General features: G+C 35.3%; 2 protein-coding genes across 3 annotated transcripts; both read right to left on the minus strand.

Moving 5' to 3' along the window:
• Positions 1–1,045: 1,045 nt before the first annotated feature.
• LOC125212253 lies at positions 1,046–4,238 on the minus strand. Its single transcript, XM_048112399.1, has 6 exons — positions 4,012–4,238; positions 3,551–3,924; positions 3,036–3,383; positions 2,344–2,718; positions 1,927–2,144; positions 1,046–1,804 (listed from the first exon to the last, which is right to left on the minus strand). Exons 1-6 carry the CDS (start codon positions 4,182–4,184, stop codon positions 1,559–1,561), a joined length of 1,734 nt encoding a protein of 577 aa, XP_047968356.1. The 5' UTR covers positions 4,185–4,238; the 3' UTR covers positions 1,046–1,558.
• Positions 4,239–6,900: 2,662 nt separating this feature from the next.
• Positions 6,901–10,816, minus strand: LOC125214165 (agmatine deiminase-like). Of its 2 annotated transcripts, XM_048115072.1 has the most exons (11): positions 10,666–10,816; positions 10,420–10,540; positions 9,997–10,110; positions 9,819–9,908; positions 9,634–9,718; positions 9,370–9,425; positions 9,186–9,264; positions 8,521–8,655; positions 7,824–8,056; positions 7,563–7,718; positions 6,901–7,337 (listed from the first exon to the last, which is right to left on the minus strand). In XM_048115072.1, exons 2-11 carry the CDS (start codon positions 10,537–10,539, stop codon positions 7,251–7,253), a joined length of 1,155 nt encoding a protein of 384 aa, XP_047971029.1. In that variant the 5' UTR covers position 10,540; positions 10,666–10,816; the 3' UTR covers positions 6,901–7,250. The 2 variants fall into 2 exon arrangements, with proteins under 2 accessions (XP_047971029.1, XP_047971036.1); XM_048115079.1 differs by lacking the exon at positions 10,666–10,816 and having other exon boundaries at positions 10,420–10,652.
• Between the last annotated feature and the right edge of the window lie 1,827 nt (positions 10,817–12,643).

A 12,643-nucleotide genomic window follows, 5' to 3' on the forward strand; every position in this document is an offset into this window, starting at 1 on the left:
AATTCTATGGATATGAACAGAGTAACATAACTTATAGTCTTAAATAATCATAAAGATTTGAGAGCATAGTACTATGGATAAGAACAGAGTAACATGACTTATTGTCTTTATAATCATTCACAAACATACAATTAATAATCACGAGGGCGAAAATGACCTAAGTGATAGTAGTACTTCCTCCGTTTCAAGGAAGATGACCCCTTTTTTAGGCGACACGAGATTTTATGCAAATTTATTTTGTGTGTTGAGAGGAGAGAGTAAAATAAGAGAGGGGGAATAAAGTAAAGATAAAAGTGTTTCCATTTTAAGTAATGAGTCATCTTAGTTGGGACAAACTAAAAAGAAAAGTGGTTCATCTTTAATGGGACGGAGGGAGTACTTTTTTCTTTTAAGGCAACTAATCATTGTGCAATTATTTGAAAATCAACTTTCGCAATTTCACTACTATCGGGTGAATGTTTAAACTTCTAGTAGTAGTGAAAGAAATTATTTAGAAAATCAACTTTCAAAATTTCACTAATATCGGATTAATGCATAAACTTCCCCTATTAGTTCATACTTTTCAGGGATAGAGGGAGTAGAGAATATAGTTGTACATAGGATCATGTCCAAATGCATCTGAGCCTTATATGTTAAGACCAAATATTGAATGTTAGATCTAAATTTTGATGGCCGGGATTAAAAATATGTAGAATCTATATACGGTTCAAAATGAATATCTATTTGAAAGCAAATCCATAAAAATTAAGGGTATATAGATCTACATTGAACATTATACTCCAATTCTATATTAACGACATAAGATCTTAAATCGCACAATCTAAATTCGATCTTAGTTAACATATAAAATGTGGTTAACCCATAATTTGTACACTTCTATCTAAGTAGCAAAATTCGTCCCTGTATAGAGAAGACTCACATTATAGTACACTTCTATCTAAGTAGCAAAATTTGTACATCAAAGCATATGTGCTCCTAAAATATAGTAAATGATATACTCCACTTTTCATGTAATAAAATGTGTATATGCAAAATGCATGTGCACTTCATACAAATAATATTTCGAAACCTCATTATTATTCCGACAAAAGTAATTCCATAAAGTACAATCTACACGTCATACATATATGACTTATCATTTCCTAAAAAACAAATAAACTAGCTAAGATCCTTATTGCTTTTACCTGCATAAATGCCCCCACCATTTCATTTTGCTCTGCAATCAGCATCAATTTTGCAGCCTTGCTTTTACCCCTCAATTAAATAGATAAGTCCTCCCATAAAAAGATAAAGGCCACTAAAGCTAACATTGTCTCAATCCAATCTTCATTCTTTCCTTGCTCATCAAACCCTTTATCCACCCCACCACCACATGCAATCAATCCTATTATAGAATAAAGAATCTTGGTGGTGAATCATACATATGTAAAGTGATGGGGTGTATATATCTAGTGGGAGGGATATGTGTTAGGTTAAGTATATTTGAAAAGTATATGCATGGGAAAGTGATGCATTCAGATTCAGCATCTAGTCATGAAATCTTGCTTTATTAATTAACTCAATGAGCTGGGAAGAAAAGTGGGGAGGAATCTCTCTGCAGTTTCCCATCTGAGACTCTAACTTTAGTCATCTTGTTTTCACACCAATGCAGTTGGTCACCATTCAACACCCCCATCCTCAGCACCCTCGACACGATTTTGAGATCGATCTGAGCCATCAAGATCGCTATCTCCTCCTCCGCCTTCAACTTCCTCTTCCTCAGGCACTTCCCCGACCTCCTCAGCTCCTGCAGCTTCGCCTTTTTCTGGCCAAATGGAATAGAAAAATGTCAAAGTTATGATATAGAATGTCTATTTTTTGAAAGTTGACCAGATGTTGACCATACTTCGTGGTTTTTGCAACAATTTGTCCAATTATATTTTTTACCTTTTTGTTCACTTTCTTGAGCAAGAGGAGGAGGGTTGCATCCGCGGATCCCTTTCTGTTTCGCTTGAACAAATCCGCGAGGATTTGGTAATGATTCTTCTTGTCTTGTTTGAGGAAATCCATGAATGTTCTTATCGATTCTTCCATGATTTGGAGAAACGAACCCGATGGGATTCTCGATCCCGACCCCTCTTCTTTCTTCTCGGGATCCTCAGAATCTATCAACAAAATCAACAATCACGAATAAATTTACTTGTTGTTAATCAATACTAACTTCATCCACAAAAAATAATCTTATTTTTTTCATTTTATCAATTTTTGTCTTAAAATTAGTCTCGTCCGCAACCAAAATTATTTTTTATAGACGAGGTAGTAAAATTGTAAAAAAAAACTAAAATCACTATATAAGACTGGTACCTCGATATTCTGGAACTTGCAGGAGTTTTGGAGCCAAACTCCTCATCCGGGCGTAGATATCAGGGCGGCGGCCGTGCTCGTAGGGCTCGTTCTCGACGTAGCGCTGGAGCAGCACCTGGAACTGCTGGAACTGTTGTGCCACGTAGGCGGGGCATCCCGGGTCGAACTCGCGCCGCGATGCCCGGAGCCGCTGGAAGTAGCTGTAGTTCCAGTTGAGAGCCTCCCATGTCAAGCATATCTGCGCCACGTAAGCAGATTCCAGCTCGCGATACGGATTCTGTCGATATTCCGTTGATCTCTGGCTCCTTGTCCGTATCTTGTGCGCGATCCTCTCCGATATCGATCTCGGGCACGCCTGGATCGACCTCAACGACTCTGCAAATAAAAATTTAGCAAAATATTAACGCGTGAAATAATTACTACTCCATCCATCCCAATTTAGTTGATACAAAACTTTTAGGTACGGAGATTAAGAAATTGTGATGAATAAATTAAGTGAAAGTAAAATAAAATAGGAAAGATAAAAAAGTAGGAGGGATAAGGAAAGAAGTAGATGTTGAAATAAAGTAAGTGATGAGATATTTTGTTTTTTTTTTGTTAATAAGGGAAAAGACTCATAATTGTTGGACGTAAAAGTTGCGGTTTAATTCGCTACTTTTTAAAATTATGATTTAAATGACAATTTTCTTTACCGGTTTCGGAGAGTTTTTGGGCGGAGATTCGGTCGAGAAAGAGCATTTCTTCGTCGTATTTATGAAAAACGGCGTAGGATTCCCACTTGGGGCAGCTCCGCCTCGACGAGGAGGAGAAGGGGTCTTCGGTGGCGGAGTCGCGGCAGTGGATTGAGCTCCGCCATTCGGAAGAGTCTTTCGACGTCGATCCGATGGTGAAACTGTCGCCGAACATCTCCCTCTCATCGTCTTCTCTCACTAGTTTCTTCCCCAGCTCGGCCGCCGCCGGCTGGAAAACCAGATATTTCTCCTCTTCCCTCAAATCACTCGCCGCCGCCGCCTGCCGCTGTCCGTGCTTCTCCGCCGGAACTGCACGGTCATAAGTCATAACCTAATTTAATTACTTCTCATTTAATTTTTTAGAAAAATCATAAAATTTAATCAAATTCTGGTAAATGTCACAATTTTAAAAATCACTAAGAAAAATTATGTAATTTGGATTTGTTCGCAGTTAAGGCGAATATAAAAAAATGGACCTTGATGAATGTGATTAATGTCATTATTACTAGGCATGAAGCTTGTATCTCTGAATCCTGAGGTGGAACCGATTTCGTTTGTTTCGGAATCGTACGATGAAGAATCCGTATCTCTTGCAATAATCTCCTCTTCCTCTTCCTCTTCCTCTTCGTCGTCGTCATCATCATCGTCGTCTTCATATGTAGAAGCTTCGGAAGCTGCTGTGGCGTAGCCACTTTCTTCGCTATCACCATCGCCTACTAAAACCTCTTCATCGAACGTCGCGTGTTGATTCACGAACGCGACCGGCTTAACGGCGTAGTAGTCATTTTCCTCTTCTTCTCCTTCAACTTCCTCGTCGGAGAAGGCGGCGAATTCGTAACCGTCTTGATTCCTACACGACAAAATAACGTATATATTCATGCATGAAATGAATTAATTATCTAATTTATTTGTATTTAGTAATTAAGTTGGTAATTACCTTTGGAAGAAGGGATTGCCGCCGAAGAAGATGAACAATTTAGCAAGAAAAATGGAGGTGAAGTGGAAGAAGATGAAGATGAGGAAGAAGGAGGAAGAGAGATTGCAGAAAAGTGTGACAAATGTTTGTGTTGGAATTGGGATTGGAAATGAAGATTGAATGATCATAAGCATTTTCTTAATTGCTAAGAGATATGGGCTCTCCACTTATCTTTGTATAAAGCAATTCAAAGTTGGGTATGCAAAAGTGAGACCCTTTATTTTGCTTTAATTTGGTGGTGGCGACAATCTTTATTTTTAACTTACCTAAAGATCAATGCCGAGTGATAAGACGGATATGCCCTTGTTGTGTTCTTTAAGTGTAAATCACTCCATTTTTAGAACTTATTCTCAGCTCTTGCTTAAGCAAAGCTAAAATCTTCTCTGGTTTTCTGAACGACAGTATGAAGTTAATATGTTTATGAAAAAGTTTTAAAATATGGCGTAAAGTTTTTTTAAGGAAAAAGAAGAAACTCGTTTGAAATCAATGAAGATTTGGTAGTTAAAGGAAACATTTATTTTTCAACGAGAAAATAAAGTAAAAGAGAAAAAAGAAGTAGAGATAGATATTATTTTCATTTTAGAAAACATGTTCTACTTCAAAATTGTGGAAAAGGAAGAGAAGGAAAATCAATTGCATGCGAAGTTGATTAAAAACTAGCTACTACTAACATTGAGACGTTACAAACTTTAGATTTTGAGTTTGAAATTTAGAAACCACTTCCCCCCATATAAGAAAAACGCTCAATTTAAGAAGATACTGTATTAATTAGAGAAGACGTTGTGGATTAGTTTTCTTTCAGGAGGATTATTATTCACACACTATATTTGATTGACACTTAATTATTCATGAATCTCAAATATTCCAAACTCTAAAGTACTCACCCCTCCATCATCCTCAAATAGATATTATGTCTTCCATTTTAGTATGTCCGCGAATAGTAGTCCCGATTCATTTTGGTATAATAAATATTAGGGTCTCACATTCATTAACTCATTTTATTTAAAACTAATACTACAAATAAGACTATATTCTACTAACTTTTTTCTAGAGTATTACTTTTCTTAACATTTCTTAAAATTCGTGTCATCGAAAAAGCAATTACTAGATTCCTCTATGTCCCACAAAAAAGTAAGTATAGAATCCGAAAAGTGGATAGGGTAGGGTAGCGAATTATGTCATTTTTCATGTTATAATCATCTAACGTAGTTAATGGGACGTAACATTGCAAAAATGTCGAAATTGTTCGTTATCATAAATTAAAAAAAGGCTTTTTCTACACACTGTATTTTTTAGTTTTTGTAGTTATAAGGTTGACGGTTATAATATTGTATAGTTCTTTTGCTATTCCATTTTAATTCCCTTTATTTCAGGCCAAAAATTTAATATGGTTGTTTGTAATTTACTTAATTGATAATAGTAGTATATATTTTCATGTTTAAATATACTTAATTGTGTGTTAATTTGGTCAAAAAATGATAATTAAGTAAAGTTAACCGTTTTATCATATTTATTTAGTGAGAGCATAGAGAGACATCCCATGCACCCCAAGGCCAACTCGGCAAATAAAAATAGGGAGAACCTATTAATGTGCTTTAGGAATACATAAAAAGGACATAAAATCTTGTATCATAGCTAATAATATATTAATAGTTTTAAAGACAAAATTCCTTGATTTTAAGAAAAGCAACCTATGTGCTGATGTGCAGAAACTAAATTAATCATATATTATGCATATATAGTGAAAACAAAAATGAAAAGGAGAGTCCAAAACCTAGCAACACGCATCCCTTTAATTTTATGTACTACTATATGACTCTTTACAAAAGAATGGCTATTAAAATAACAGCTAACTGTAACGCTATTATACTATTAAAATTAGCAGACGTTTTTGGAAAATTATTTCAGTAATTAATATATTTACTAATAGACAAAGTGATCAGAATTAGAAAATATAAAATCATTAACCTGATTCGAGTTACATTACTAAATTAAACTTGGGGTACCCAGGAGGGAGATGAATCCCTTATTCTGATTAATTAATATTATAAATGAGTGTCAATTATATTTTTTTTATAGTACTAATAGATTTTCTAACGTAACAAAATATTCTAATCAAACTCGTATTCGATGACATGTTAGTAATTTACTAATTTTAACAATAATTCTTGGGATCATTGACCCAACTACAGTAACAAACAGACATAAAATACCTTGGATACTGAATGAGATTATGTCTTTTGAAACTAATAAAAATGAATTTAATCCGACCAGCTTTAGCAGTGGGTCAATGGTTATTGTTAATACTGGGAATCTAATTTACTACCGCATATGCGTTCTTACCTTTCTAAGGTTCCTTTTCAACTTTTAATTTATATAATACTATTGTTCTGCTTCAAGTGAATGTATATTGGCAAAATACTATCCTAAAATATTTTAAAAACCAAACAATTCAATCCCAGGTGTCGGCTGCTTTTAGATATAGGTTTTCCACAAAAAATATCGGTTCTACTTTTCTAGGATATGATCCATTCATAAAGCTCCATTCTCGAAAGATGAAAAGTATATTACAATGCTACTTAATCTCAATTATGTCACTTTTTATTTGAGACTGCATTGTAATTTTTATGCATAAAACAATCATTTATATTTATAAGTAATAATTATTATTCACAACAATAGTGACTCTTATGCAAAAAAATTGTAGTAGTAACTTTTAATCATAAGAACAGTGGCTTTTAATGTAAAAACAGTATCTCTTTCTTAGAGGCCTAGTGAGAAAGCTCACACAATTTTTGTCATACACATGTAGAGTGGTAGAGTTCAAATAAAAATCCATGTTAACATACAAAAATATGAACTAACCATATCCATTTATTTCATAGATCAATGACAAGATTAATTGACGGTTGGAGACACTTACACAACATCGCAATACGAGTCGAATTTCTTCGTACACATGGTGAAGGAGAGCTCACACAAGTTTTCTGCATACATCTATCGTAACATAATATGAATCTCAAAATTGAGATGCATCATCCAAATGCTCAACCTTACAGATTTAATCTACTCAATTTAGATACAGTGCAGATAGAGAAATACAGTCAACAGAAATATGAGAGTGAATTTTGAGTGGTTGGAAGTTATGACTCACTACACTGGAGGTAATGAAAACAATTGCTGCACTTGAAGCTTTAGATTTATGGCGAAGCTGGTTGCTGTTGGGTGATGCAATGTACATTGCCTCCGCCAAGCACAATCTCACGAGCATCTTCGAGTCTGACAATCTGGACTCAGACATCAACCAAATATTATAAGAACTATAAGTCAATGATGAAGGTTGAATATTTAGCTAGGGTGGAGAAAAGCATTGAATTGGTCACTAGCAAATATGGACATGGAGTTGTCTGTATGCAATCAAGGAAGGGTTGTCACAATCTGCAGTTTTGGAAAAGATGAACATAGTCGACTGGTAGCAAGAGATTCATGAAAGTTCGACTGGGAGTCCCTACCTCATAATCTGGAAAGGCCAAAGACAAGACGCGAACAGCTTCATCATCCCACGTCTTATCACCAAATTGAGGGGTGATAATTGCTCTGTTGGCAATATAGAAGTTTACATATGAGGCCGCAAGTCTCGTGCCAGGAAGTCTTGCTTTAGCATCGCCCTGTTGTGTCAATTGGATGAAAGAAAAAAAGTATGAAAAAACATGAGTTTCTAGTTCTGTTGAAGCATAAGACTGTCAAAGGAATGACATAAAAAAATATTCAACCTGCTGTAGTCCATTAGCCTCCTCATCTGTCAAATAGAGTGGTCCTGGCACATGAAGTTTGATGATATCGAATTTTCTACCTTTGGCATCGACTTCACTGGTTAGGACAGAAAGAGCTTCCACCGATCGTTCGTATTGGGGGTCAGACGTATCATCAGTCCATGCCAATAAAACTACACCAGGCCTCGCAAAACAGCACATGCTATCGATGTGCCCGTTAGTGTCATCATCACCTGCAAGATACATAATAATGTTTGAAAATAAATTGTCAAGCTGTGGCATTTTCATGGGGTTAGGATAAGCCTGAGTCAATGAATCTATATGGTTAAGCTCAACTATGTACAGTCAATGTCATCTCTGTTTGCTTTATTCTATTTATTTCTATATAACAGGAAGGATTGAATGTGTCCTCTCTATCGAAGCACATGAGCATAACTAATCCACAATTGAGAGATGTCAATTAATTTCACTATGAAAACCAACTTTTATGTACTTCGATTACTAGCCTCATAGGTTACAAAATCAACTAGTCAACAGTATGGAACAATACAAGTGACGTAGGATATATGTAAATCTAGACCAAACATGTTAATCATCTAGTTACTTGGCCATGAAGAGATGTGTTCATATTGAGCTATTTAGACTTTGGCCCTGAAAATCAAGTAACCAGAAATGCAAGCTGTGAACGAGAGGATACCAAGCAAACCACGAGGCAGCCAGATGACCTTGTTCACTCCAAGGTATGCTTTAAGCTCATCTTCAATTTGTCCCTTGGATAAACCAGGGTTTCTATTTTTATTCAGTAGGCACTCTTCTGTTGTAAGGCAAGTCCCTGAAGGAAGAAAGAAATGATTAATCAGTGTTTTTCTTAAAAAATGTAAAGGATAATAAGTAATGTAAGCACTGGAAGTTTCTATGACAGCAGATGACTGTTAATGCATGGAGAAATAGTAATCATAAACTATGGAAATAAGAAAGGCTTAGTTATATGTCATATTTATACATAATCAAGAGGCACATATATACATCAATTCTTTCCCCTGCTAATATCTGCCTCAGGCCAATTAATGAGAAGAAGTGCAATAAGTTCTTAAGTAATATGTTGATACTATTAGCTAATAGGTATGTCAATACTTGTATAGAATTTTCTTTTTGCTGCATAACATACAGAGAGAAATTCAGGGAATCCGAATTTGGGGATCATGCCAAAATTCTGAGATTACATAATAATGTCATGGTGGAATATGATCATCCACATACAGCAAAGATAATGATAATAATTCCATTTTCAGGGCAGATAAATCGGTACAAGAGTAAACAAATTCCATAAAGTATGTCAGTACATGAAAGAAGTAAAAAGACCTTCTCCATCAACATGAATGCTTCCACCCTCAAGAATCATAGAATGAGAAAACCTTGGAACATTTTCAATTTCCAGAACCTACAGTGAAAAATGTAAACAAGGAAATTGTGAAGTGATTATTGTAGGTCCAACAAAATAAAGTTGTCCACATCTAATTGCAATTTAAAACTTAATCGAATCAACCTTATGAGCAATAAGTAAGTCAAGGCTCCAATCATCATAACAACCTTCATCCATGCCTAGAAAAGTGGAACATGTTTATTAAAACCTTGGGTAGATGTAGCTAAGATAAATTCATGATATAGACCTTACACCAAATATTGTTTGCACACTGTGAAGATATATCACACCAAAAATTATTTCCACATTGTGGTGATATGAGAACCAAAACCACCAAAAAGTTGAAGTACACTCTTCATAGAAATTGTCACATCCATACTGACTTACCACCATAGCCATTGAAGTTCCAGTCAATTCCTGCAACCTTGCTGCCTAACTTCTCTTTATCTGAGACACTATTTCTGATAACAAACTGCCAAGAAATGATCGCCAGAGGCCCAGATTCTATAAATACAATTTCAGTAGCAACTAGCAAATGGTAGTGATATGATTTAAACAAGTAAAAGGCTCACCGTTGGGCCGGAGTCACGAAGCCAAGAGTCATTCATGCTCATCTCAACCACCCTGATATGTTCCGGCAAGTGACTACGTGCATTCTTCCACTGTCCAGTAAGGAAGCCTTTTGTTTTTTCAAAGGAATACAGCAAATAATCAGAAGAAAAAAAAAGAAGAAGAAAAAGATTGTCTAACCTGCACAGAACTGGCACATACAGTAACTGGTTCAAATCTTGAAATTGCAGTTGCCACTTTAGTAAAGACGCGTTGAGCATGCACGGCATTATCACGCCAATTGTCTGGCCGTTCCTGTGAATCAAGTGGAGGAGCTAGGATGTGAATTAAGCTATTATGCTCAGTCTACAACTTCCATTGCTATGATGGAGTATTGGAACAGAGTTTAGTTTTATTCATGAGTTTATACATATTTTCTGTAAAAAGTACTTATTCTTAGTACTATCAATTATATGCAATCTACAACTTGTTTGGCATGATTGTACAGTACGAAATGAAATTAATAATCTATTTCTCCAAATAAATCACAAGAACACAAACACAGAAGGAAAAGCAGAGTAACAGTATAATGCAAAAGGCAGAAATTGAATGTGAGAGATTCACAGGCCAGCCGATCCAGCAGCGCGAGTGAGGGGCCCACTCGGCGGGCATGTAGTAGCCGTGATCCACCGGACTCCCTTTCAGCTCCATCCTTGCCACCCGCTCTTCCAAATCACTCTTCATACTATGCAGAAATTGTTAATTTGACAGTTCAAATCAATCGATTCAAAGGGTTGATTTGGAATTTACGAAATCAACTTGGTAAATTGAATTTATGTATTAATAATGAAATCGGTGGAAGGAACTTACAGAGGCGGAGATTGAATTGAAATGAGGGGTTTTAGACCTAATAGCTCTGAATCGTAGAATTGTAGCAGCAGTTTGAATTTAAAATTTAGATGTCAGCGAAGAAGTGGGAAAGGAAACGGTAGTGGCAGTGTAGTGGCAGGGGTAAAGTTGTCATTTAGACTGATGAGTAGAATACTGTGTCATCGCAGAAAAAAAAAATAGCCAATTCTGTAGTCTTGGCGGTTCCGACACTCCGCCCCAACATATTGTGTCATTAATCTGATTCCGTCATTTTGGCGGTCCCCACACTCCGGCCCGACATATTGTGTCATGAATCTGCATGAGATTTTTATGTATTGCCAAAACTATAATTTGTGATTTAAGGGCACAAGCAATAGGGTTGATAAACTCGACCTCCGTGTGTAGTGAGTTTTCCGGCCCTAATGCAGAGAGGAGGCCGCAATTTTCACTGTTGTGCGGCAAGTTTTTCGACGAACATGACGTGGCGGGGCGGTTCCGCCACGGAATCCACCCTGGATTTGTATAATTATTTATTTTATTATTTTTACACTATATATCTCATTCCACACTTTATTTTCATCACACCTTCTCTTCTTATTTATCTCTCTCAAAAAAATTAAAAATAAATCCCGATGGTTCCCCACAAATCCCGGAACATTATTATACAATTGAAATTTAATTAATCTACTTTGTTTCTTTATTCTACCATCTTTTTTTTTTAAATCCTATGTGCTCTTTTATCATAATTCACTTCTTTGCTAATTTATAGGTTATGTGCAAATAGTGCGCAAATTTTCTGTAAAATAATATTTTTATTTTAGTATAATCCCCTTTTCAATCAAATAAAGTTCTCCTAAAAACTTTTTTTAAAAAAAAGGGTAAATTAGTTACAAGTATCACTCGGGGCATTAAAATATTAGCAGTTGATTAACTAAGCTAAGCGTTTATGCACAAGTAGAGAATTGTTATTTGATTATAGAAATTATTACTAGTTGAATAATTATTTTAGAAATATTAATTACTAAAAAAGTTCTCTTGTATGTTGGGAACTAGGTTGGTTTCAGTGAATTAGCTTGATGGTTATATTCAATTATACTCAAGAGTAAGCAACAAACAAAGCACTAATTTAAACGAAGGTATGAAAAACTATTAAAAATATTTAAAATATTTTCAAAAAATTTCCGGCATTTAGAAATAAAATAAATTATCAACACGTAAACTAAAAGAATGTAGTGGTTAAAATGGTAAAAAACTAACTGATCTAAGATGTTGAAAATCATGACGTGCACGAGCCAATGCATCTTCGTCATAAGTCATCACAGTCACTTTTTCAAGAGATCTAGCATTATTGATGATGAACATAGCAAATGCCGATCGTAGTGGAGTACCTAAATATCCTATAATTTCCAAATACTTTAGAGACAACTTACATCTAGGTGCATATGTCTCTATCGTGTCTTTATTATAAAACATATATGGAAACTACAAAACAAATTATAAACATGAGTAATATTAATGTAATGACTATTATTGCATCAACATAAGCCAAATTAATGCATACCTTTATAACGAGTTTGTCTAAAGAGCTGCATGCTTCAACCAATCGACAATAATGGCGTAACACATGCAAGCTAGGATAAGAATTCATCCCTTCAAGCTCCAACTCTAAATGTTTTATACTGACAAGATCAACCCACAACAACTCATTGTGGAAATATAGATCCCTCTGCAAATTTAAAATCACAAATATTAATAATTCATATATACATATAAAGATAAAAGAAATAAAGAGATATTATTACCTGATGCATATAAACATCAACACTAGTTGAGAGGTGCATGACTTGGAGTTGATCGCGTATGCAAGATGGCATTCCGTCAAGAAGCTCAGCTAGCATGACTTGACCAAAACGTTTGTGGAAATTGAGTTTAGTAAGCTTCGGAGTATTACTAAGTTGCACGATGCATCCACTCCTCA

This window comes from Salvia hispanica, chromosome 1, assembly GCF_023119035.1.
Source record: "Salvia hispanica cultivar TCC Black 2014 chromosome 1, UniMelb_Shisp_WGS_1.0, whole genome shotgun sequence".
NCBI lineage: Eukaryota > Viridiplantae > Streptophyta > Magnoliopsida > Lamiales > Lamiaceae > Salvia > Salvia hispanica.

What these genes read in the sequence shown, in the direction of transcription:
- LOC125214165 (XM_048115072.1), bottom strand. Translation starts at nt 10,539, where the DNA reads ATGAAGAGTGATTTGGAAGAGCGGGTGGCAAGGATGGAGCTGAAAGGG. An exon ending in CATTCATGTTGATGGAGAAG is followed by an intron (nt 8,656 to 9,185) that starts GTCTTTTTACTT and finishes TTCTTCCTTCAG; the next exon opens with GGACTTGCCTTACAACAGAA. An exon ending in GCTGCCTCGTGGTTTGCTTG is followed by an intron (nt 8,057 to 8,520) that starts GTATCCTCTCGT and finishes TGTATCTTGCAG; the next exon opens with GTGATGATGACACTAACGGG.
- LOC125212253 (XM_048112399.1), bottom strand. Translation starts at nt 4,184, where the DNA reads ATGCTTATGATCATTCAATCTTCATTTCCAATCCCAATTCCAACACAA. An exon ending in GGCAATCCCTTCTTCCAAAG is followed by an intron (nt 3,925 to 4,011) that starts GTAATTACCAAC and finishes TTTGTCGTGTAG; the next exon opens with GAATCAAGACGGTTACGAAT. An exon ending in CATTAATCACATTCATCAAG is followed by an intron (nt 3,384 to 3,550) that starts GTCCATTTTTTT and finishes ATGACCGTGCAG; the next exon opens with TTCCGGCGGAGAAGCACGGA.